This window comes from Phascolarctos cinereus, unplaced genomic scaffold, assembly GCF_003287225.1.
Source record: "Phascolarctos cinereus isolate Bilbo 61053 unplaced genomic scaffold, phaCin_HiC Scaffold_5;HRSCAF=322, whole genome shotgun sequence".
Lineage (NCBI taxonomy): Eukaryota > Metazoa > Chordata > Mammalia > Diprotodontia > Phascolarctidae > Phascolarctos > Phascolarctos cinereus.
In genome coordinates this window covers 301,402,842-301,429,704 of record NW_027555958.1, presented here as the reverse complement: position 1 = coordinate 301,429,704, position 26,863 = coordinate 301,402,842, and the positions used below count along the sequence as shown (strand labels likewise).

Genomic DNA, 26,863 nt, shown 5'->3' with positions numbered 1-26,863 from the left:
ATATTCACAAGACTTCAGCCTCTACCCAACCTGAGGCCCTTTCTTTAATAGCAGAGGCTTCGGAAAGAGAGCAACAAGGAGGTCACTGGAAGCAAAACACTAAATCAGAGAAAGGATAAGAACGCATCTGTGAGGCCAACAAATACCCCACAAACCATGCCAAGACACATTTTGAAAGAATGAGCATCCTCCTTCTGAAGGGGCCCAGGAGAAGCCAGTTCACTGCTATAGTGTAAAGTTACCAGTAACATTAACATTTCTCACCTATAAGCCAGGTCTCTCCTTCAAAATGGAGAGGTAGCACTCTGCTTGACCCAAGGATGTTTCTCATCAAATTATGCTAGAACAGAATGCCATCAGAAGGAATAAAAAAAAAAAACCTAACTTTTCCTTTCTCCATTCTCACTAGTATTTTAAAAGGGTACTCACAGAAGAGAATTAGTGGGCAAGAGAACAAGGCTCTGATAACTTCTGATCTCTAGATTCCCTAGACCTTAATGGTTCTCTTGCCAGGTATCTGGCCATATGCAAATCCTTACTGAGTGAGCCAGAAATGCTTAGGCGAAACTTAGGTTCACATTTACACGCTGTACCTATATTCTTCCACCAGCAAAATCCAAGGGATCCAATGGTCTAACAAAAACTTGGGAGACAGGAAAAATTCACCTGGTACAAATTAAACAGTTATAAACACACTAGACACACATACACACAAACGGAGGTCAGCATCTTTGCCATCACCTTGTACAGAAATAAGCCATCATCCTGGCCAACAATGGCCACCACTAAAAATCCCACCACCTTCAATAGCTCCCATGATTATAGTTAGAAAAGCCAGCAAGGAAAGGACTTTCTTCCTCTATTCAATTTGCTCACCGGCTGTCTGAGTTACACTTAAGACTTTTCTGACAAACACACATCAGCTTCTGTTCCCACAAGAGCAGCTGAAGCTAAGCTGGGACTCTAAGTCTGCTTTACGCATCATTGACAGAACCAACCCTGTTCCAATTGCTGGATTCTTAGGAGCAGCAATGACCTAGAAATTGACTGGGGGTGGGGTGGGGTGAATAGGATGAAAAGGAAGGAAAGTAACAAACCAATGCATATATAGATAGCCCTATATCCTAATATGAAGGGAAAGGGGAAAAAGGGAGAAGAGGATGATTAAGAAATTTAGCCCTTTTTAATCTGCAAATGTGATCTTGGCTGGAAGTCACAGTGAATACATGGAAGTCCCACTGTGAGTCAAGCCATGTTCCTGACTTGAGCCCCACAGTTAGGAAGAAGGCGCCAAGCCTCAAACACAACGTGGTAGGGAGGCTGCTCCTTTTTGGGCAGAATCCTACTGTGGACACAGAACAGACAGCAGCTGCCCACAGTGTGGAAACAAACTGTAAAGCAGTCATGTCTCTTAAGGCTGCAGCAACCAATAAAATGTAATTTAAATCAAGGCTCGCATCTGTTCCCAATCCCATTCAGTCTCTGCTTTCCATCAGCCCTCGGACAATCTTTGCAATTATTCCTGTTAACTCTTGGGACCCTGGGTAGGACCCAACCTTTAAGGCATGAAACTAAGTATTCACCACTGCCATTTACCATCAGACAGAAGGTTTCAACACAGGTGTGGGGGGGGAAGGGAATGGTATTTAAACCCCTATCTACAGAATAACTTCTTCGACACACACACCACGGATGTAGTCTTCATTTTACAACACACACCATGGATATAGTGTTCATTTCACAGAGGGCTCTCTCTCTCTTTCTGTGCTCTTCTTCCATCCCATACCACCTGCTGTAACATGGATCACTTTGCAGGGATAGAGCAGGCAGGATGAATGAAACAGAGGCCAACAGATCATTTGTACCTATATCAAGTTCCCAGCCTAGATTCTCTGTGTCAAGAGGAAGGTAGGAGACACAGCAGGAGTACCTAGGTATCACCCAAGTAGGAATAAAAACACCTTAGACACAATCCTGTCTTCAATCTATGGATAACACACACACACACACACACACACACACACTCTATTTAAAATATTTGTTTGAGATACCTGAACATTTTAAAATCTCAGTTGAACAAAACAAACTTCTAGGACACATTTACGCCCTCAAAAGCCCACCTTTCAGCCCAATCAGTGTTATAATGGCGCCCTCTGGTGTACAGACCATGCTTTGGCTTAGAGGTTCCAGTAAGTTTAATGGAAACCAAAGCTGAAAGAAGGAAGAATATTAAGTAACCATATGGAAGGGTTTCAGATGAGAGGGAAAAGAGATGGTTTAAAGAGAAATATAAATTCATATTAAGCCAGCATAAAGCAAGTAGCTTCTGGTGCCTGAGGGAGAGATTAAATAGCAGGATTTTCAGCTATACATCCAGGATACATGCAGGAAACCTGAACATTAGACACATGAACTGCTTAAAAACAAACACACAGCTAATATTATACAACTCAGTAAATATATCCCTATATATAGAGTTAAAACATTCTTTCTCTCAACCTTGGAACTGCCCAACAATATCAATGGGTCTTAAATGGCACAAAGAATGACAGTCTCCATAATGTGAACAAAGTAGCACTCCAAAAAGAACTGGAGGCTTTGACCAATGCTTCCTCCAATTCAACATGAACATGTGGGTTTTCTGGATGGACTTCTGTTGTTCTGGTCATACCAGTCCTCACCGTTCTCATACAGACCCTCAGCTGCTCCATGAATCTTCACTTTGTAAGAAAAATGGGATAAAGATACACAAGAGCTGAAGACAGCACCTCTCTTAGCCATATGCTTTTTTTTTTAACCTTGATGAGTAAAAATAAAGGGACCTAAAGATGTTTTGGTTCTATAGTCATGACTGCACATCTCTTATGAATATAAATTCATCTAGTTCAAGTAAAAACAGGTCATATTTCTGGGACTCGAGGATAGAATGCATAAGGTAGCATATTGCCACAGTTGTGAGGTCCTGTAAAATGCAAGGGGGACACTCAAGGTAAAAGACCAGAAGGATTTAAGGCAACCCATTAGCTAAAATGGTCCCAATTAAGACTCTGTCCTTCAGTGCATGTTCCATCTCCTTCTTCAATCTTCAGAGACACCTGAAAAAAAAAAAGACTCCTTGCTATAAAACTCAAAAAAGCAAAGACAGTAACAAGGGAGTAGCACATGTTATTACATGAAGTAAGATTTCTGCCATGTTAAGCTTCTCTCTAAGGAGGAAGGCAGACCATTATCCCTGCTTCTCTTGATTTCCCATAGCGGCTTCTGCTTAGATGTTTCCCCCTCCCACAATTCCCAATCATCACAGATGAGATCTAACATTTAAACAAACCCATACACAACTGTGGGCAACTGTAAAACTGTAACTTGAGCAAAATATAAGGTAGTCATAAAACCTTCTTAGATAGGGCAACTAAGACCATCAGCAACAAAAACATAGCTCTCCAGGGAGAAATGGTACCTTTGTGAGTCGGGTTTCCTTGCTTTTCTTCAATCCTAAAATGCCCCTGGTCTCCAAAAGCCCTGAAAGTGACAAACACTCTGACTGGTCCACTGCTGCCACCTGCTGTTTTCGACAGACTTTGCTATAGGCGTCATATAACTGGAAGGAAACAAGTAAAAAAATTCTGATTAAAAATCATGTCTCAATAACTCAAGAGTTTTAAGGTGTCTGTGTAAAGTTATGTAGAGAAAGCACTGCACACAATAGGATAAAAAAGATGGACAACTCGAGTCCCCCAGTGTACTCAGGTACTGGAGAAAAGGATTAGAAATGGAGAAAAGATCATTGAGCAACTCTCTTCCTTAAATCTCCAGGGGAAATAAGATCAGCTAGCTTCAAGCTACAGTCAGAACACAGTTGTCTGCATAAAAATCAACAGATCACTTATCCAAACACTTTTGTGAGCAATAACCCACTTTAGATTTACATCTAATTAGGGAGAACACATCACATTCAAAATAGTAGTTCTGTCTTACTATTTTCCCAAAAGCCTAGGTAATCCCCATCCCAACCCCCCCAACTTTATTTCATCCTTTCTAATTTACCTTCCCTAGGGTGACTTCTTTGGCTTTCAGCTGTCTGGTCAAGAGCAACAGAGAACAAACCAGAATCTTCTGTTGAAGAGGAAAGGAATCCTGAGCTCCTTCTTGGCTCAAGGCCATTCTGCTGCCATAAGTGTCTGAGATGACCTGGGATATATGAATAAGACCAACCCGTTTGGGAACTGAAGAATGGCATGATGACTTAGCAGATTTACCTGAAAAATGAATTAAATAATTCAGTTAAAATTCAACAAACATTTAAGAGCCATAAACTGGGGATACATACAAAGACAAATACACTCACACACAAAGTTCCTGCTCTCAAGGAGTTCACAAGGGTGGAGCGGGAATAAATTATTTATGATATATACAGCTAAGTAAATACAAAGGAATCTCAGGAGAGAGGGGGACCAGGAAAGAGAAAGCATTCTAGACATAGGGGACCAGCAGTGCAAACGGATAGCATGTTAACTTCAGAAGAACAACTAGTAGGCTAATTTGGCTAGAATGTAAAGAGAATGATATGAAAGGTAGGTTAGGAGCTAGATTGCAGAGAGTGTTAAATGCCAGACTGAGGAATTTGTACTATATACTAGAGATAACAGAGCTTTATTAAAATTGTTTTGAGTAGGAAAATTATAGTCAGGAATATTAATTTAACAGCTATAAGGAGTATAAAGAGAAGGGAAGAGACTAGAAGAAAGGAGATCAATTAAGAAGCTATTAAATAATCTAGGTAAGAGGTGATAACGGTATGAACTGCCTTTGTAGGAATAGTGGCCTTGTGAATAGAGAGGAAACAAATTCAAGGAATGTGGAGGCAGAACTGACAACACCTGGCAACTAACTAAATATGAGGCATGAAGAGAGAAGGAGAAGTCAAAGATGACTAAGAATGTGAATCTAGAAAATTGGAAGGATGATGTTATCCTCAACAGGAAGAAGAAAGTTCAAAGGAGAGATGGGCTTTGGGGAAAAATGTAATAATGTCTATTTTGGACTAGTTAAATTTGAACTGCTAATGGCAAATCCAGGTGGAGATATCCAGTTGGCAATATGAGACTTGAGTTCAGGATAATGATTAGGGTTGGATATGTAGATTTGCAAATTATCTGCATAGAGATTAAATTGATAAAATGAGATGAAAAGAGGAAGGACAAGATGGATGATGATCCAGAAATGGAAACTGGAGGAGTGATTAAATAGGTAGATAGGGAGGATGAAAAATAAGAATGAAAGATGATATAGAAGTATTTTGAGGTATGGAGTAGGGCACCTAAGACTGATGGTCTCTATTCTCTCAGTGAAGTAGGAGGCAAGATTCTTAAATGAAAAGGATAGGAGGGATGGCATAGGAGGTCTAAGGAAAGAGAAGGTTTGGAAAAGCCACCATGAAAAAGGTCAAGAATGTTAAGGGAAATAATGAAAAGAAGTAGGTAGGGAGAGAATCTAACAGTATCACATGTAAGATTATAAAAAAGCCACTATGGAGTTTATGAAGGAAAATCAATCAGGGAATTGCTGTTTAGCAATAAAGGCCCCAAATTAGCAAACAAATTTGTAGAGGACCTTGTTATCATTTTTGCAGTATTTTCCCCAGAAGTATGCTGATATAAGTGAAGACAGATGGGAGTGACCGCAGGGTTGGGGTATGACTGGAGATAGAGCAAGAGAGCAAGGGATTCAAAGGTAGAAGACAGTATATAATTGAAATAGTCCACTAGAGTCAAGAATGTGAAAAGAGGAAAATCAGACCATAGCAGGCAGAGCTGACAGACTAGAACAGCGAAAGATGGAGGGAGTAGAAAAGACAGTGCTAAGTACACTTTCTTAAGTGCTAAGAAAAGACAATGCTACCTCTTAATGGGTAGGAGGTTAAAGAGGGATTTTACACCTGGATCATGTAAATAGCAGTTATGGTGTGATCAAAGGTATGGCTGAAGTACAGCAAAGACAAGGGTCATAAGAATTGAGGAGGTAGACTGAGAGGCCAGGGTACCTGAAACAACATTGATTTGTTTATACTGAAATCTACTAGTATGAAGGCAGAGATTGGATTATAAGATAGATACTGAACACTTTGAGAAAAGAGGGAGAATGACTTGGAGGTCAGTACTACAATATGGATCTGGACTATATAACACAGACAGATGGAGTATGCCTCAAAGAAACTGCTGAGTGCTGGTGGCAGAGGGGGGAAATTTTTTTAAAAAGATTTAGCAAACGGTAGTAAGTTACAACCATTGTGATCCAAGTATATGTAGACAGTGACAGGGCAGAGGTTTCACTATCCAGCTTAAGATCATGAGATTAGAGACTAAATATTCTGAGTAGTAAGAGACTAGAAAATGCCCTATAACAGAAGCCACCCTTCTGGGCACAATAGTGTGAAACCTAGTCCTGTGGAAATCATTTAATGCCAGAAGAACAAAGCTAGTTGAAGAGGGGGAAAGATTGGTCAGAGAACTGGCTAATAAAGGAATGAAAGAATTGCTCGGGGTGAAAAGAATTCCGGAGGCAAAGGCAGTCACTCTATTTGAGAGTAAGGTATGACAATGATGTGAGTTCTTGCTCAGATAAGTATCCCCAGTACTTGGAAATGATTAAGTAGGTGAATGTGAATGGCAAAGCTAATCAATCCTATGTCATTCCCATTTTCCATCTTGATTTACTTGCCCAAGTGACCTACAAAGAAGAAATAACTGTGAAAACATCATTGTCTGTCCTGGTAGATGTCACCATCTTAAAATTGGAGTTTGTATAGAGAAATTATCAAGGAACCGCTTCAGAACCATGGCAATTGAAGGGGATCTAACCCTCCTGTATTTAGCCATGAGACAGAAGAAGGATCTGTTCTGTAAAAGGCTTAACCTGAAATCATTCAGCTAAGAGGATCCTCCACTTTTACCTGAAGTTGCTTCTAATTTGTTGTAGCAATTGGGATAGTAAAGACCTAACTCAGGGCAGGTGATAGAAATAAACAAAGATCACATTCTAAATGGAACTATCAGAAATAAAATTTCACAGTTCCTAAAGGCCAAGAAAAAGGAACCAGAAGACCAAGCCTACCCCCTACCAGTGGTTTATTGTGCAACTTTTGGAACTACCTTTACTCACAGATTTATCTACAAAACTAAAATTTTCCCAAAGCTAATAGGGAGCTAGAAAGGTAATGTAAATTAATGTTTAGAAAGTATATATGACCAAGTACATACTAAAAAAAAAAAGGAAGACAATAAGTAATTACAAGGGAACCAATTAATAGTTTGGGCCAGGGGATCAATAATTACTTTTGCTCTAAGCATCATTAGTATCCTGGAGGTCACTGTCAAATTCAAAGAGATAATCAGTGAAGAAAAAAGTAGAAAATTTGAAAATAGAAAAAATGCATAAAATAACTGTACATGTAGTAGGATATTATAGAATGCTAAGCCCCTCAGGTAACACTTTGTGCCATTAGTGTTACCCTTTGCTGCCTACAGCTAACCCAGGAACTAAAAGGTTAACAGAAACATTTCAGAAATATTATCTATTCCCCCTTATTCCCAAGCAAAACTCATTGTTCTAAAACAGACGAGTACAAAAGGAAAACAGAAGAGAAAGACACAAGTAGCTCAAATTGTTCTACTGACACAGATTAACAACTTCAGAAACAAGGAACTATGGTGTATAGCCACTCCTTACTTCACCTCTGTCTCAAAAAGAAGGGAATGAAGGAGTCAGAAAGGCATTCAGTATTATGATTTTAGTAATGATTTACTCTCGCCCTCATTTTGCTGGGCTAATAGACTCACTGCACTCTCACCCTACTGGACTTGTTTAGCTTAAGTTATCCTAAGCTGAACTTACTTCCCTTTCTAACTTCCTACCCCCCTCTACAATTACTGGCCTTTGCTCTCACACCTACATTATGATACAAAATGTGCTCAGTTCAAGCCCACAGAAAAGCATAGCTGACCATATTGTCTGCCGTTTTCATTTCCAGAGTTTTGGAAGGCTATCCTAAGCATTTATGTAATACCCTGAGGGACTTATTTCCAGTAATGCATGAAATATAGTACTGGCAGGCAAGACGGCAATCAGGGTAGGCGAAATTGACCAAAACACACACACACACACACACACACACACACACACACACACACACCTCTTTCCTCAGAAAAGTCAAGCTTTCATTTAAGAAGGAAGACAGCAGGGAAGATAAGCCACTTACATTCAGACAGTGGTTTGAGGACAGTCTGGTTTCTGACATCTGACTCTACAATTTCAACAGCTCTCCTGTAGGACAGATATTTCTAAAATTATTTTTTGCTGAGCCAAACCAAACACCACTAAATGTTTGCAAGTAAACTCTTTAACTGAAAACAATGGGTTTTATGCAATTTTTAAAAGACAAAAATTGGGTTATGTCTCAACTAACAGAGTCTTCACTAACCTGAGATAACTCAAGTATCAGGGAATGAGATACTTCAACAATATGCAGGTGCTTTAAATGGCTGCCAACTAGGTCATCATACATGAGGACAATGAGCCAACACTAATGTTTTAAAAGTAAGTCAAAATGGGGAGAAAAGCAACACTTCTTTCCTGCCCAAACCCTACAACCTTTACCCAGGAAGTTTGCTGACTAGGGGAGATGTTCAAATTCAGGATCATGCAATTTAGTACTATGAAGGACTTACTATTCCAATGCTCTCTCCAAAGTACTTTGACCACAGGAAGCCATAAGGCAGACCTGTATCTCCTGCATGGCAGTGGGGGGAGCCTGGACCAGTGGGCCAGCTCAGCAAGTATCATTTTAATGGACCCAGTGTCCCTACTGGGAAGGAAGTAATTTCATCAACCAGCACAGAGGATTTCCCCGGCAGGAGGGAATGGGGGATGGGAAGAGAGAGAAAGTGGTCTAGGGCACAAGTGTGGGAGAGTACAAACTGGAGGAAAAGGGTATTCACAAAATCAAGTGAAGAAAAAAAAAGTCTAAAGGCAAAGATGGTTCAGGTCCATAAATAAACCTGCTTGAGACCAGCTAATGGAAAAGTAAACTGGAGTCTTTTTTAATACAAATGTAATTAACCAATCTATAATCACCACAGGGAGTGCCAGCAACATCTCATTTGTTTCTCCCTCTGTAGGTAATGGACTGATAATGTTTCAGACATTAACACGGTGGAAATGCAGAGCTCCCCACTGAGAAACAAGTCCTCCTTTCCGAGCATAAAAAGCAGCAGAATGGAGCCTCTTAAGTCACATTCACTTGAGTTACAAGAGACAATTAACAGCATTTTTTTCTTTTTTTAATAAAAGCAGCCAACAGTGCTATAAATTACCTGCAAACATCTAGTGCTTTGCGAGCATCTCCTGACACAGCAGAGATTTTTCTAGCACAGAACTGAATTGCAGCACTGTCCAGAATCTGATTACTGGATACCTTTAAATAAGACAAAGCACAAATCAGGGTCATCTCTCAATTCTAGGCCCCAGTTACACAAATATTTTCATATGAAATTTCAAACTGACAGGTCTCCCAGTGCATTCTATGAAATACTTTCGTGTCAAAAGGAATTAAGATTTCCAGAGACCCAATGTTCACACATTAAACTGTTTTTCAGAAAGATAGAATATAAAGTTTCATGACATGAAAACAACAAAATAAAACATCCTTCTAAATGAGAAAGTTTCCCACAGATTCAATTTCTCAAGGTATAACTATGAGGGAAAAAATCTGATTGAATCCAGTTTCCCCTCTCATTCATGAACTTTCTTCTCACTATAACACAGCATAATTTTAGAAAGTCAAGACTACAAATAACTTTAAAAAGAACTGTTTTATTAGAAGCCCCTAGTTTTTGTTACCCCCAAAGTAGCCTCAATTTTGTCAAGAAAATAATTTCCTACAGACTGCTGCTCACCTGCTTAAGTCGGTCCTGTAAGATGGTAGCTATCTGCTCTTTTGTGTAAGGTGGGAAGTTCACCAGCTGTGGCCTGAACTTTGCTTTAGCATGAAGTCTAGGTAGAATTCTATTGGTAAGATCCAGGGAATTAGCAATACCTGCAGAGGTTATTAATTCACCAGTTAGCCAAGTAGTCACTTTCAGACCTCTGGAAAGTCTCAAGTTTTTATGCTAAATGCCATATAACTCTTCCAACCAAGTAACCGAAGTGACAATTTCCCACTTGGTCCCTTCTACTCATTGGGGAAGATAGAAATTTCATCACCCTAAAGGAAATTATTCACAGGCTAAGAGAAAAGAGTAATGATGCTCAATTATTTGCACTACTGGAAAAAATCAAGTAATCTCCCAAATTTATATGTTATCTCTGGAATACAATGTTACACATCACTTTTATGTAGATTTAGCTCTGGTTATGGCTAGCTTAAGCTAGTATCAGTACTAACTTGCTTTCCCAGAGCACCCTCTGGCAAGCAGAAGCAAGAAACCTAAAAACAAACTAGAAGACAGAGGGCTCTATCTCTTGGAATACTTACCTTCCTCTAAGGTTCAAATCAGATGCTATATCTACTCTGTAAAGCTTGCCTTGATTCTTTCAGTTGTATGAGTTCTCTTTCTCTTCTACCTTGTATTTGCTTTTCTAGATATACACTGTACCTTTCCCACATGTCTAGAGAATGTAAGCTATTTGAGGTAAGGGACTCCCTTGCTTTTTATCTTTATCCTCCACTACCCAGCAGTGTTAGTAGTGTTTTCTGATCATATATAAGAAATTAATGGCAGAGAACTCAAAAATTCTTAAATTTAAAGGTAAAAAACAATGAGGACTAACCAATCAACACAAGATGGGAACTCCTCAGCCAAGGCCACTCAAACAATGTGTATAACACATCCTGTCCTTTGCTGTCCAACTGATCCATTTCATCCAACACCAATAAGCTACATATACAAAAAAGAAATCAGAAGCTATGTTAATCTTTCAACAGAAACTCTGAATTGAGTCAAATATCAAGCTTTCTACATACGTTTAAGGCTAAGCTGTTTGAAGGAGCTCAAGATGCCCTTCAGTCAAGTCACTGATATAAAATTTGTTTTCCTCCCAAGAATCAGCAAAATCTAAATGCTCTAAAGTAATTTTAATTTTTTTTTAAAGGCAATCGGGATTAAGTGACCTGCACAGGGTCACACAGCTAGTAAGTGTCTGAGACTGGATGTGAACTCAGGTCCTCCTGACTTCAGGACTGGTGCTCTATCTGCCCCACCTAACTGCCCCAATTTTAATGATTCTTGAAATTATTTTCCTACTTATACAAGTAGACATTGCATTTTATTTTTCTCTTTCTTCCCCTTTGAGCTCCTACCCCCAAATTATTTCTTGTTCAATGCATGAATGAATCACTTATGAGGAAAAGGGATTTATAATAATAAAACTGTCATTACCATTCACTCAGACTTGGATACCACTCAAAGTTGAGCAACAGTAACCAGAATACCCATCATGAAACACTAGGATGTGGGTATACAGAGAGATTTCCAAAATTATACAGAGCAATCCAAACCCAGGTGATACTTACAACATGGGGGCCTTCTCTGAAGTCATATGTTTTTCCAATTTCCTCATCAAGTCCTTCCCAGATGACTTGGACACGCTTTCCTGACAGATCTCCTGAGCAATAGCTGGGAATACAGCCTGGGAGGTCCTCAAGGACATACAATTTAGCATTACAATTTTAGTATCTTCCAGTTCTTCCTAGAAGTGTGCAAACACATGAGAACATCTTTAACATTAACTAGAGAATCAACAGAACCAAAAAATGTCTGAGGTTTCAACAGCACTCAAGATAAAGAGAAATCTGATGCCCTTCATTCATTTCTCCTCCCTTAATCTTCCAAGTTCAAATGAGGTGATCACAAGGTATTGATGACTTTGGCATGAAGGTCATAGCTTATGACCTACTAAATACCTTGAGGTCCTGCAGAATCCGGTTTAAGCATGCTGTTTTGCCAGTTCCAGGAGCACCAGAAACATAAAGGCTCCCAGCTTTTTTTCCACAGATGTGTTCTTTTAGGAAATGCCTGATGACATCCATCTCCTTCTCCCTGGCAGGCAGCCTATCTGGGACAGCTGTATTCAGGACCAGCTTTGCTTGTTGGTAACAAGTGCCTATTCCAGACGTAAAGGGACAATTAGACACAACAGAAGGTGACTGAGAAGACCCACTGGGTTTTATTCAGAGAAAGTCATCAGCTTTGTTTATGAGGCTGCACTAACAGCTGTCATATAGACACTAACCTTCTTGCTTGAATAGCCCAGCACACACAGATTCTTTCTCTAGTGGACAACTGTGCTCAGAATTCCTTGATCTCCTTTGACCTTTTTGAACTGGAGAGAGTTCCTTGTCCTGATGGACTATTGCTAGGTCTCTTTTGCTAGGAGAACTAATTTTCAACTGATTGTCAAATACTAGTCCACGCTTCTTAGAGGCAAGTGGAAGAACAGGACCATTCTCTTTCTTACTCCGTTTTGAAGGTGAACAAGTAAGCATATGGAGAGTGTTGCATAGGTTGTCATCTCCTGAAACATATATTAAGGCCAAAATTCATTATGAAATCCAACAGTTATAAAGCCCTACTTATATGAAAGATTCTATGAATAGAAAGAATAAAAAGAAAAATCAAAGAAAGAGGAAAAGGACCTATATATAAAACAATATAGCAGTTTTTTTTTATAGTGGCAAAGAAATGGAAACTGAGGGGGTGCACGGCCATCAATTTGCTGAACAAATTACGATATGTGAATGTAATGGAATACTATTGTGCTGTAAGAAATGATGAAAAGGACCATTTCAGAGAAACCTGGAAAGGATTTGTATCAACTGATAAAAAGTGAGGCGAGTAGAACCAGAACGTATTAAATAGCAACAATACTGTAAAGACAAACAACTTGGAATTTGGAATTCAGATCAACACAATGATCAACCACAGCTCCTGGGAACTCATGATGAAACATGTTGGCCACTTCTCAAAAGGAAAGTGATAGACTCAGATTGTAGATTAAGAAAAAAATTTTTTTCTAACATGGCCAGTGCAGGATTTTTTTTTGCTTGACTATACATGTTTATAACTAGGGTTCTATTCTTCCTGTTTTCTCAATTGGAAGGGGTGGGGTAGAATATAAAGAGAATGGGAGGGAGAGAAGGTAGATCTGCATTTGAAAATAAAATAAAATAAAATGTAATTTCAAAGAAAGAACAAAAACAGTACCAGAAGAGCCTAGATTCCACTAGGGAAGAGAACATGTATGCAGAGAAGTAAATACAAAATAATCTCATAAGGAATAAAGGACTAATAATTAGGGGAATCAGGCTTTGTATAAAAAGTGGTACCCGAAGTATGATAAGTTAAGAAAGCTAAAGATTCTAAAAGATGGAAGGAAGTAGTGGGAGATGGCTTTGCAAAGGCATAGAGATAAGAGGTAGAATGCTGAGTTTTGAAAAACTAGTTGGCCAGTTTAATTGGAATGCATGATGAAGAGTATCACATGATAACTCAGGGAAGGTAGGATGGAGCTAGATTGTGTTGGATTTCAAATGCTAGGCTGAGAGATCTGTATTTTATTCTAGAGGCAATGGGGAATTACTTGCAGTAAATGGTAAATGGAACCCCCAAAGCAATTTAAGAGATGATCTGCCATCTGGCCCAACCCAGCAAGAGATGAATTTTCCACTTCATTGTCAGGACTTGCTAAAAAGCAGACTCAAAATCCATGGGAAAAAATGAGAAATCACTACTTGGGAAACAGATTGCCTACCTCACCTTAAAGCTAAAAATGTTTTTTAAGCAAAGCAGCTACCTGTCACAGCCTGCCCCACCAGATGGCGCCAGTTCATCATCCTATTTTAACACCCTATAGTAATCACCAGAAGGGGTTATACAAAGTATAAAAGTTGGTGAGGAGGGCTATTCTCAAAGAAGTGTGTTCTTTAGAAAGAATCTACTTGTTCCTTTTGGTAAGGCAGTTGGGGTTAAGTGACTTGCCCAGGGTCACACAGCTAGTAAGTGTCATGTGTCTGAGGCTGCATTTGAACTCAGGTCCGGTGCTCTATCTATTGCGACACCTAGCTGCCCCTACTTGTTCTTTTCTGTAATAATAATGGCTCAAAAATAACCCCAAGAGCTAGTGAGATACTGGGGAACCAGAAGTCGGAGCTCAAGTATAACACCTGGTTTAAAATTTTATACAGTAACAATATGATAAAAAGCAAACAACTTTGAAAGACTTAAGAACTCTCATCATCTAAACAATCCACCATTATTCCAGAGAACTCATGATGAAACATGCTACCCACTTCCAGAAAGAGGTGATTGGCTCATGATTGCAAATAGACATACACTTTCAGACACGGCCAATGCATGCTTCACTACACCCATGTATTACAAAAACTGTGTTTTTCTTCCTTTTTCAACTGAAAGCTGGACAGGGAAAAAGTAAACTACAGTTAACTGAAAAAAAATTTTAATTAAAAAACCCATCTAGTTCAGAATATGACCTCTGAAATCCCTTCTGGAAGCTTTGCAGACACTTAGGGGAAACCAGCTGAATTCTGGAAACTGCTGCAAACACCTGGAAGTTAAAAAAAAATCGAAAAGTCACACAGAAAACTTTAAGTCAAAGAGCTGCATCTATAGTTACCTAGTCGTTTCCTGGGACTGAGAGGAAGGATTTTAACGTTGGGGGTGGGCAGCATATTCGACGATCTGACACGTCCACGGTTTTTTCCTTTGCCTAATGTCTTAGACACTTTCTTCTTGGGAAAGTTAATGGTGGCCTGAGATCGGGATCTGGTGTTGGGCATGATGGCAATACACTCAGAGCTAGAAAGTAAACAGACTGAACAACTCAACAAACATTTAAAATGTGCCTGGGTGTAAGACAATGTGGATGCAAAGACAAAAGGGGAAAAAAGCAGTCTCTGCTCTCGAGGAGCTTCTCTTCACTGGGGCGGTTGGTTCTAAAGTGCAGTCCTCAGGGGAGCCCTGGGGGTCACTCGGTCAGAACTACTCTCGTAAAAACACTAAGACTTTTAATTTCTAATAGGGCGAACATCCATAGCCATAAACCATATAAATAAAAGATATTTGCGTGTAAAAGGTTCCTAAGACCAAAAAGTTGGAGAACCGCTGTACTAGGAGATAATTTAAACTGGTAAGTAAACACATGATAACTTGAAAACTAATAATAATAGCTAGCACTTCTATAGTGCTTTAAGGGCACTACAGGGCTTTACGAATAATATGGGTCAGTCAGGGGCTCTCTCCCTCAAACACACAGACACCCCTCCCCCCTCAGGCTTAAGGGCTCTTATTCACCCCTACTCCTAGGTGCGCCCAGCCCTCGGCCTTCGCCCGAGCCCCTTCCCCTCCAGAACTATCCTCCTCCCCGCCGCTCCCAGGCCTGGACAGCGAGCGATCCTAGTTGGGGTCGCCCTCCGCCCGCTCCAGCTCCTCGCCCTGCTAGCCTCCTCACCTCACCTCACGTAAGCTCAGCTCGGCTCGGCTCGGCTCAGCTACTCCCGCCGCACAGTTGGGAAGCTCTTTCCGTAGCTCGCGCCAATTCCTCTCAGCTGAAAGCTTCCCGTTTCCCGCCAGAGCCGGACCGCACCGCTGATTGGTTGGCGTCCTGAAAGGGAGGGGGAAAGGCTGCCTCGCTCCGAGGCTCACGTCCCCTGCTCCACGCCTACCGCCGTTGAACCAATAGAAAAGCCACAAGTCTCAGGCGCGCCGCGAGGTCTCATCCCCTGGGCGGGAATCACATCAACATCCGGTTTCTAAGCGGAAAGTCATGGACGTATCGGGGTCGGCAGGCTACGGCAACCGCGAAGAGGTCGCAAAGGTCTCTGGGAATTGTAGTCTACGACAAACACACAAGCCATCTTCGAACCCTAAAGCCCAACTCAAGATTCAGTTTCTTGAGAATTAAAGGATTTTCCCTTTAAGGAAATAGTGCCCAAAAATGTGGGCATCAGCTACCTTTTCTCACAGCATGTACGGCATTATGAGAGAATGCGTACTTAAGATTTCAGTTTATCTTTTCTACTGCAAAACCGCAACTTCTTCCTCCTGGAAACCACAGGTAACCTCACAAGGTCTCTCGGCCTAAGGGAAGGAATATAGGGATATGGTTGGGTTTTCAGAAATGGCCCCAGGATGCCCTTGAGCCTCTGAGATAGGAGATAAGTCAAGTCCCTTCCCCTTCTAAGGAAAATTCCATTTTCCTTACTAACAAAAACCAGGAGAGAGACTTCAACACCAATCTATGCCAGGCATCAGGGTGGTTTGGCAACTATTTATTAATTAGTCTTTTCTCCATTAAGTGTTAAGCTGTAATGGGTACAAATGAGTCTGGCCGAAATCCACAGACCAACTCTGGAACACCCAAGGAGCATCCCATACAGACCTTGGGTTCCAATAAGACCAAAACCCATGGGCAGGTGTTGTTAATGATTAACTGAAGCTTATTTTTTCAGCTTGATCTTTCAACCCTTGATCTCTACTGAGAGTGTTGAAAACTGTCACAAGGAGTCCAGATTGAAACCTTCAACTGATTGTGGCTAGTACAGGGAGGATAAAGAGAATAAAATACAGATCTTAATAAGATGCCCCTCTTAAAGGAGTGGAGAACTAAGGGTTTACTTATACACCCTCCCAAGGAGAGGTCTGCATTTAGTTTTAAGTAGATGGGCATGTGCTTTTCATTAGGGCAATGCCACTTTGAACTCCTGAAAACTCTTCCTTGAGTAATATGATAATGGGTGATATGGGTGATAAGCCAGCTTTCCCAATGAGTTGTTGGGCATGTGAATATACCTCAACTAGGAGCCAATCAAGTGTAAATGAAAGCCTCTGCAGATGTCTGAAGGATCACCACAGAAATATGCCTGATTCTTAAAACATCCCAATGCTCCTACCTATGGCCCTCAAACCTAGGCCAGGCACAGATGTGAGATCATCCAAATTGATCCAGTGATCTACTAAAGAAAAGGTATTCCTCCCCAACTTTCCTCTGGGAGGGCCTGACATGAAATAGGGTGTTCAGGTCTCCAAATTTCTACCTGAAAGTTACTGAGAAACCAACTCCTTCCCTACAGCCAGGCTACTGGAGAAAAGAAGTTTGTTCAGGAAAGGCATCCCATAGCTGGATGGAAAAAAAAAAGCCACCTTTGGCTCCAAACAGCTGTGCCTCAGTCATAATTACAGTAAGCAGACCTGTGGCCCATCTCCTAATGCCTACTGCATGGTGTCACAAGAGAATAAAATCATACAAGAAGGACCTGTCTGCATTCTTTTGTACACACCAAGGTGGGGAGGCACTATTTCCTCTGGACAAAGGAACTCCTAAGGTTACCAAGTTGAGGATTATTTCAGCAAGCCTTTTTTGGTGGACTGTATGAAGTCGACTAGGGAGCACCAGAGCCGGGAAATACGCTACAAGTTACTTATTCATGTGAATGACAGCTTTATGGAAGCAGAGATTCTGCCCCATAAACCCAATAGGGGCCTTCTCCTCAGCTCCTCTCCCTCCACTCATAACTTAATAGATTTTTATGTGTGATTCACATACACACCATGACTGAAATTCATCCTTCAAACCTCTGCTTTTGTTTAGAAAACATACTTTGGCACAGAATTCTTAATTTTCATACCTAAGTGAAAGTTCAGGTGAGTAATCCTATATTTGAACTAGAAGCTACCTGAGAACAACCAACACCCACATACACTTGCATATTCAAAAAGATTACATGCTTTTCCCTCACTTACTTTCTTTCATTCCGTAAGTATTCTACCACCAAACACATCCTGGAGAACCAAGAAGGGCATTAAGAGCTCATACCTGTATCTTAGGGGACAAATCTAAAAGAACTAAAAAGTCCCTGAAATCTGAAAAAGGCAAAATCAGGTGCAGGCAACAAATTAGCGAAGACCTCAAATATCAAGGCTACACTCGCTGCCACAGCATACAACTTTAGAATATGACTTAGCCAAAAGGAGGAAGGAAAGGAGTAATAATACATACCTCATATCAATATTTGAGCTTTACTGTTATGACACACTTTCCATACATAACGTCTTTTGACTCTCACAACCTTGTGAGTTAGGTAACTTACATCATCATATCCCATTTCACCCATGACGTTAAAATGATTTGGTCTGCCTAGGCCTAAGGACTAGTCAGAAGTGGGGAACCTTCAGCCTTGAGGCCCTCTAGGTGCTCAAGTGCAGCCCTTTGACTGAATCCAAACTTCACAGAACAAACCCTCTTAATGAAAGGATTTGTTATGAAATAGATAATTTTGATTAAATTAAAAAGGTTTTGCACAAAGCCAATGCAACCAATATTAGAAGGGAAGCAGAAAGCTGGGAAACAGTTTTTACAGGCAGTGTCTCTGATAAAGGCCCCATTTCTAAAATATATAGAGAACTGAACCAAATTTATAAGAATACAAGTCACTCTCCAGTTGATAAATGGTCAAAGGATATGAACAGGCAGTTTTCAGATAAAGAAATTAAAACTATCTACAATCATATGAAAAATGATTTAAATCACTACTGATTAGAGAAATGCAAATCAAAATAACTCTGAGGTACCATATCACACCTATCAGATTAGCTAACATGACCAAACAGGAAAATGATCAATGCTGGAGATGACTGGGAAAACTGGAACACTAATGCATTGTTGGTGGAGTTGTGAACTATCCGACCATTCTGGAAAGCAATTTTGAACTGTGCCCAAAGGTCTATAAAACTGGGCATACCCTTTCATCCAGCAATACCACTACTAGGTCTGTATCCCAAAGAGATCATAAAAAAGGGAAAAGGACCCACATGAACAAAAATATTTATAGCAGCTCTTTTTGTGGTGGCAAAGAATTGGAAATTGAGGGGATGCCCATCAGTTGGGGAATGGCTGAACAAGTTGTGGTATATGAATGTAATGGAATACTATTATTCCGTAAGAAATGATGAGCAGGTAGATTTCAGAAAAACCTGGAAAGAACTAGATGAACTGATGCTGAGTGAAATGAGAACCAGGAGAACATTGTACACAGTAACAGCAACATTGTGTGATGATTAACTTCAATAGACTCAGATCTTTCTCCTCAGCAATGCAAGGATCTAAAACAACTCTAAAAGACCCATGATGGAAAATGCTATCCACATTCAGAAAAAGAATTATGGAGTCTGCATGCAGATTGAAGTATACTATTTTCTCTTTCTCGTGGTTTTTCCCTTTTGTTCTGATTCTTCTTTCACAACATGACTAATGTGAAAATATATTTGTTTAATGTGATTGTAGGTGTACAGCCTATATCAGATTGCGTGCAGTCTTGGGGAGGGGGGAAGAGAAGAAGGGGAAAAATTTAGAACTCAAAATCTTATAGAAGTGAATGTTGAAAACTAAAAATAATTTTTAAAAAATGGAAAAAAATAAAAGGATTTATTCTGTAAAACTTGGACTCAGTCAAAGGCTGCACCAAGGACCTAGAAGGCCTATTTGTGGCCTTGAGGCCTCAGGCTCCTCACCCCTGGAGGTGACAGAACTGGGACTGGAGTCCAGGTCTTCTGATTCAAGACTAGTGTTCTTTTCAAATCAGCATACTGCCTTAAGGAAAAAGAAGAATGAGAAGACCCCTGGAGAATTGCAGGTGCCTCTGTCCAGCCTATGGGCAAAACATGAAATTCAAGAGGTTGTGAGGTCTTCCTCCCTGCCCTCCCCACCCCCATTCCATTGCCCTGGGGGTGGGACTCCAAACATAGCACACAGATTTTCGGTTTGATTTGGTTTGTAAAATGAGGTTTAATTAAATAGCTGCATGGCACCCAGAAGGGAGAAGTAAGTGTACCAAAGAATCCAACCTGAGACCAGACTGTACATCTTGGGGGGAGGGGGGGCCCAGCGGAATCAACACAACTAGGGAAAGAGAATTATGGATCAAAACATAACATCCATATATTCATACAATAAATTATTTTTAAAAATCCATCTACATGCAGACACTACACACACACACACACACACACACGCGCTCGAGCATACATGTGCACACACCCTCTCTCATCATTCTGGGTGTATTTATACAGTGTTGATTATTGTGACATCCATGCTTGTCACTCTAGGGGAGAAACAGAGGTAGGGAGAAAGAGAAGCTGGTCCTCTGCCACTGGTGGAGTGAGACTCACAAGGATTAGAGAAGAAGCCCTGACCAGGTCTACAAAGATGTGCAGAGGAAGAAAGAAACAGGACAAGGGAGATTTAAATTGCTTCAGTCCAAGAGGAATACAGAGCACAGATGGCTGACACAGGGTAAAGGCACAATGAATGTGGAGTTGAATGGATCCAAAAACTTCCTTCTACTAAACAGTTTTCAATTCTTTTTTTTGTTTTTGCACATTTTTGCTTTTGTTGTTTTAAAACAGATGAATTTCAAAGGCAATGTTGCAGTGGGCCAACTCTCCCACATTTCCAATTCCAAGGAATGATTGGCAGGGAGCCACCTTGACCTTAGAGCCAGGGGCTGGGATGTAACTGGGATAGAAAGACCAAGACTGGAATGTAAGGAATTTGGTTTGCCATTGATCCCAGGTTGGGTTTTCAGGACAGACAACTCAGCATAGTGCCATCAAAAATAAAAACAGATCCTTAGACGACCCCTATTTACCTCCCCTTAGACCCCTCAGGATAAGAGAACTATGGGGACACATTTCCCTCCCCCATTCCAAAATTCACTTAGTCTATGAGTTATTTCAAGTGATCAGGATAATTTAAAATATACCCCAGCCCTGAGTTACTCTGTAGCAATGCTTAAGTCTATTTACACATTTTCTTCTCACCTCTCCCTAGAGGTTCATTTGGGCTTCAAGTTAGGAGGCCAAAGACAGGTCCTCCCTGCCCCTTGCCAAATAAGGACGACGGCTGGGATGTGTTCCTAGGGAACTCTACAGCCACTCCAAAAGCCTAAGAGCCCTGGTTTCAGGAAAAGCAAAGATTTGAAGCTTGAGCAGCATTCCAACCCCCCAATACACAGAATCACACACAATGTCAAAGTGCTTTGATCTGGGTAGATTAGCAGAAGTAGAGGGGTACTGCTCTCATTTAGGCTTGAGGCTACCCATCTGCTTTACAGCCAGGGCAATAGGAAACAAATATTAAGTTTTTCCCATTAGGGAAAAAAAAACCCAACCAGGGGGCTTTTAACTCAGCTTTCTGATGAGCAGAGCTGGGCACCATCTCTTCCTTCAGAGAGGGGACATATAAGGGTTTGTTGACTGGGAGTAGTCTCAACATGAGACCCACCCAATCTTGAACTAAGGAGGTAACAACATTCCCACAAGCAGAGAAAAGAGGAGTTCAAAGGTGAGAAGTTTTAGTGCCCTTGCAGCCAGCCCACCTTAAACCTATATTACAAGTTTTTGTGTTTTTTTTTAACATACAAAATAGATCAGTTAACTATGAGTCACATTCCCATTACTCAAGAGTAGGCTCTTAATAAATTTGCTGAATGAATTACTGTTCTAGTTGTGTCATGATAATAAATCTAGTACCACCAGTGGGACAGAGTAGTGTATAAGGCAGATGTCCAAATACATAATAGATTATCAACACACTCTGAAGAAGAAAAATCCATTTGACTTGAGCTTAGCCAACCATTTTCAGGAGGCAAGCCAATGAAAGTACAATGGATGCCAATGTGACACAGTCTAAAATCCAAAGGAACAAGTAATGGAAAGAAAGGTGCCAACCCCAGAAGAAAAAGTAGGGTTTGGCTTTTGTGGTAACAAGCATTTCTCTTTCTGTTCTATGTTTGAATATTTTAAAGAAAAACACCATCATGGAACATTGTGTAGAAGTTGCCAATTTCCATTTCGACAATGATCTGAAGACTTCACAGTCAGGACTAAGTAAATGATCAGTATGGTTAAATATCAAGCTTTCCTACTTCCCTTCCCCAGTCTAGGGCTCCTTGCCTGGGAAGCCTTTCCATCTCCTCCCAATCCCATGTGCTGAGGGCATCTCTGGGGGATAACTGCTACCAGGTTTTAAAATAAGAAGAGTTAGAAAATGTTTCCCTACAATTGACCTAATCAAAACAACAGTACATGGAAAAATAATGAAGGTAAACCAGCACTGGGTTTGGTCTGGGGTATAACAAGGAGGTTCTGGTCACATACACATATGCAATTCAGCTCCATCTTCTCCCAAGGAGACCACTGTGGACCTGCACTGGTTCTTTAGCACGTGATCCAAGAGATTAGAAACGTGCTTCAATTGAGCCTACTTGGCCACCCAGGATCCTGGGTAAATGAGGCAGGGGGCCCCTGAGAACTCAATCCTCTTTTGGTCCCTCCGTTATAGAGGAATTGACTACAGCTAAGAAATCCTTAGCTTGAGCCCATTCTCCCATTTTAGTATCTGCTTTAAGCTTAACTGATTAGTAAACCCAAATGTAGCCCAGAACTTTAACCCTGTGTAAAAAAAAAAAAAGATACCCCAAGAAGAAAGCAGACCTTTTTCCTCTCCTGCTCTGTAACTGTGTGACCTATGAAGCAGATAACATCTCTGTATACTTCTTTCCTATTTTACTGAAGATGGCACTCTCCCCACAAAGACCAGAGGTGGTAATGGCTATGCCAAACTCCCTAAAGGCTTGAAGTTCATATATACCCATTTGGCTTCCCCAGGGGTGGGGGATCAGAGAAGGATTTGATGTGGAAACAAGAAGGATACTGTCTTCACCCTGCTCTAATTGATGAATTCATCACAAGGCACCTCTCTCCAAAGAGAGAACAGGAGACAGAAGCTATTTCCTCACACAGCTAGCAGGGTTCACTAGATAAAGGGAAGTGGAGGAATAGGGAACCCACTGCCAAAATAAGAGAGTCCAATCAAGTCCAGTGAGGAGATGCATAGATGAAGATGAGCTGGGAGGGATGCTGAATTCTGAGAGGCTGGTTGCACTGGAAGAACACAATGGAAGTTCTCATGCAGGTTTTGGGGAAGCAGTAGGGACCATTTGAGAACTGGAGGAGGTCCATCCTTTTGCTGAGGAATAGGACCCACTTGGGCTTCACCTGAGGACAGGTGGCAGAGGTGGGGCCCCACGGGTGGCTGGAAAAAAAACAGAAAGAAGCAAATGTCAGTAAATCTGAAGTTATAAGCCCTGAAATGAGAGGTAAGAAATAATGCCCATTTAACTAAACTTCTGTACTCTGTACAAGTTATAAAAATACTTTCCTTACCTCGGTTTGTTTTGCTGGGGTAAATTCTCTGAAAGTGTTTATATTCTTCTGGAGCAGGGAAGTCTTCTACTGGATGGAAGGAATACTTGGACTCAAAATCATCTGCCAGAGGAAAAATAAGTGACTTTACATTTTCTCAAGAGAACTCAAAAAAAGACTATTAAAGTGGCCCAGTTTGGGTTTCAGTGCTATTCTGTAGTAGGGAGAAATACTACTCTGTGTTCCAAGGACAAGATTATCCTGGGTTCTCTAGGGTCCAGTTTGAGGACAAGTGAACTGGATCTATAACTGACTTAAATGAACACAAAAGAGGAGTTTTATCTCCAGCTAGTGACTGATTAAGCCTAAAACGTCCTCTCCTGACCAGAAATTTTATCAATGAAGTTGTGGCAGCACTATCACCTGACTCTGCCCATGACATTTCCTGAGGTTTCCCTCAAAATTGTTCAAACTTTCAATAGGGCATGACTTAGGCATTCCCCAGAAGCCTACACAAAGTAGTCTAAAAGAAATTAGGACACCTGTTTTGGTCCTGATCAAAGAAACATCTCCAAAGCAAAGGAAGACATAATGGTCAACCAAGAAATAAATCTCAGAAAAGGACAAGTAGGCAAAGAGCAGGAAAGAGAAGGATGTATAGTTTCAACCTCTAACCAGTAATCCAAAGATGTACAGACTGTCTTGCTGGAGAAGATACAAAGAGAAAGAACCAACAATCATACTATAAAAATTAAAAAAAAATTTCACTGTATTAAACTCCTCAAAAGCAGGGGGGGAAAGATGGAGATAGAGATTATAATACACTACTAAGACGCCAAAAGGTACTCAAAGAACCCCATCTGAACTGTAAGCTGGGTATCTGTCATGATTGTGAATGAGGACTTTACATACCCAAGAAAGATCGAACTGCTGCAATAGAATCTCTGTGGCCATTTCTCAGGGGCGGTGGAGGTGGTGGAGGTGGCCCAGCTGGTGTCCTTGAAGGTGGAGGTGGGGGTTTTCCTCTGCTTAGGGGTTCTGTAGAGCCATGAATTCGGTATGGTGGAGGTGGAGGCGGAGCATCCCGGGCACCATTTCGAATTAAGGGTGGTGGGGGTGGAGGAGCTGCAACAACCCAGAAAGAAACATGTAGAACACTGAATTTGTAGAAGGTAGATAAGTTTGGGGACATGTTTAAGTAGCTCCTCAGATAGAGTCAGAGCCTGATCTCTCCAAGGAAGCATCTTTGAAACAGTCAATCAATAAGCATTTATTAAGTGCTTACTATGTACCAGACACAGTGCTAAGCTGGGGACACAATGAAAGGCAAAAACGGAACTATCTTCCCCAACCAATCTTTCTACAAACAAGCCAGATACCTTCCATTCCGAACTTTTCTACTTCACAACCTGGCTCCAACCTAACCTTTCCAAACTTACTGCACATAATTTCTCTTCACATGCTCTACAGTCCTGCCAAAATGGCCTCCTTGCTGTTCCTTACACAAGACACTCCCTTTCTCAACTCCTTGCCTTTGTATAGGCCATTCTCCCTCATCAGGAATGTGCTACTACCTCACTTCCTTCTCCTTTTCAAAATCCCAGTTTCTTTAGCTCAAGGGTCATCTTATATGAAGGCTTTTCTTTATCCCCAAGCTGCTAGTACCTTCCCCTCCTCCCAAAAAACCACTTACATTTATGCATTTATTTTGTATATATTGTGTAAATATTTATATATGTACATGAAGGCAGGGGCTGTTTCCTTTCTTGTATTCAAATCCTTAGTGCCTAGTAATATTGGTGAATTGAATAGTATCACTAGCCTCCAGTCATTAAGGTTCACTCAAACCTCAGGGTTGGTGGTCTTCATCATTCCTGATATCTAATCACTCACCAAAGTCCAGATGATTCTGTTTCCAAAATGTCTTAATTTGTTTCTTCCTCTCACTTCTACTTGGTACTAAAATTTAATCTAATCTATTACTTCTTGCCTGGAACACTGCAGCAGTCTCCCAACTCTATGCTGCCTTCAGTCTCTTAAACTTTTTTTTTTTTTTGCTTTCTGGTGAGGCAATTGGGGTTAAGGGACTAAGTGACTTGCCCAGAGTTACACAGCTAGTAAGGATCAAGCGTCTGAGGCCAAATTTGAACTCATGTCCTCCTGACTCTAAGGCTGGAGCTCTATCCACTGCCCCACCTAGCTGCCTGCCTGTCTCTTAAACTCTTAAATCCATCTCACACACACCATTATCAGATTAACATTCCTAAAACATTTGTTCCCACCATAGGATAGTAGACTCGTAGATCACAAAGATAAAAAGGAACTAAGTGGACATCTATTCCAACCCCTCCTTTTATAGATGAAGAAAATGAGGCGCAGAATGGCTAAACAACTTGCCCAAATTCACACAAGTATTAAGTGGCAGAGCCAGCATTTGAACCCAAGGCTATGATTCACTATTCTAGGCTATTTCCAGTGCAATGAGGTATAAAAATGACATGACTTCAATGTCACTCCCCATCTCAAAAATCCCCAGAGAACTGAATGTTGTGAAATTATAATGATGAAGAGCTTGGTCCTAAATAAGAGATTTGAAAAATGTACCTTACCTCCCTTCTTTACAGTGGTAAGAGGCTATATGAGTGCAACAATACATAAAACGCAGGACACAACTAACGTTTTGATTAGTTTTGCTGTACTTTTCTTAATTCTTTGTTATAAGAGATGGCTTTTTGGATAAGGGATAAATTAGGAAATGAAAATGATATAAAAACAAGAGGTCAATGAAAAAAAATTAGGTTTCTCATTCCCTAAACAAACTCCTCAGTCTGTTACTTTAGGGCCTCCATAATTTGACCTTCAAAATGTCAATCTAAATTTCTCTCCACTTCCTCCACAAAACTCAACCAGGCTGAGCTCAATATTCTCCTGAACTTAGTATGCTCATTCTCAATGTTGTATTTCTATTCATGTGATTATCTGGATACTCTTTCCTTCTCACAATGATACTTTAAGGACCAACTCCAACCTATTCCACAAGCCCTTCCCCATAAGTGGAACTCACACTGACTTGCCTTTCATCTCTACTGCACTGACACTTGTTTTGACACTAAAGCATAAGAAGAATACCTAAAATAATGAAACTTGGTTTTGTGTTTTGTCTTTGTTTTTTAGCAGGGCACTTTTTAAAGTACTCCCTACTCCAACATCCTGCTGCTTCCAGCACATCTTCAATTTCCTGTCTCTTCATTCACACATATACCACCCTAATTCAAGGCATCATCACCTGTTAACAAAACTTCTGAAATAGCCTCTAGTTTGGTTTCTCACTTCCAGTTTCTTCAATCACTAATCCATCCTCCCTAGCATTGCTAAATTTATCTTCCTAAACTGCAAATCTTGCCATTTCTTTCATCAACTCAAATTTTTAAATGGCTATTGACTCTGGGATGCAATACAAAATTTTCAGCCTGAAATTTCAATCTCACTTCCACTATTTTTCCAATTGTATTTCACATTATGCCTCTTTATTCTTTATCCTATGTCACTCGTTCTCTATCCTAATCAAACCAGAATGCCAGCTGTTCCTTGAT

At 40.6% G+C, this 26,863-nt stretch overlaps 2 protein-coding genes across 2 annotated transcripts in view; both read right to left on the bottom strand.

Annotated features, from left to right (window-relative positions):
* Positions 1-2,177: 2,177 nt before the first annotated feature.
* CDC6 (cell division cycle 6) lies at positions 2,178-15,688 on the bottom strand. Its single transcript, XM_020997778.2, is given in 13 exon segments — positions 2,178-3,077; positions 3,079-3,095; positions 3,458-3,598; positions 4,045-4,256; positions 8,255-8,319; positions 9,369-9,469; positions 9,951-10,090; positions 10,825-10,931; positions 11,567-11,742; positions 11,957-12,156; positions 12,286-12,567; positions 14,686-14,867; positions 15,520-15,688. Coding segments are annotated over 12 exon segments (1,674 nt in total). The 5' UTR covers positions 14,849-14,867; positions 15,520-15,688; the 3' UTR covers positions 2,178-3,007.
* Positions 15,689-18,067: 2,379 nt separating this feature from the next.
* WIPF2 (WAS/WASL interacting protein family member 2) overlaps positions 18,068-26,863 on the bottom strand; it is a 65,811-nt gene continuing 57,015 nt past the window's right edge. The window contains 3 exon segments of the mRNA XM_078156029.1: positions 18,068-23,160; positions 23,292-23,393; positions 24,183-24,395. Of these exon segments, the coding sequence (XP_078012155.1) occupies positions 23,120-23,160; positions 23,292-23,393; positions 24,183-24,395 (356 nt within the window). The 3' untranslated portion in view covers positions 18,068-23,119.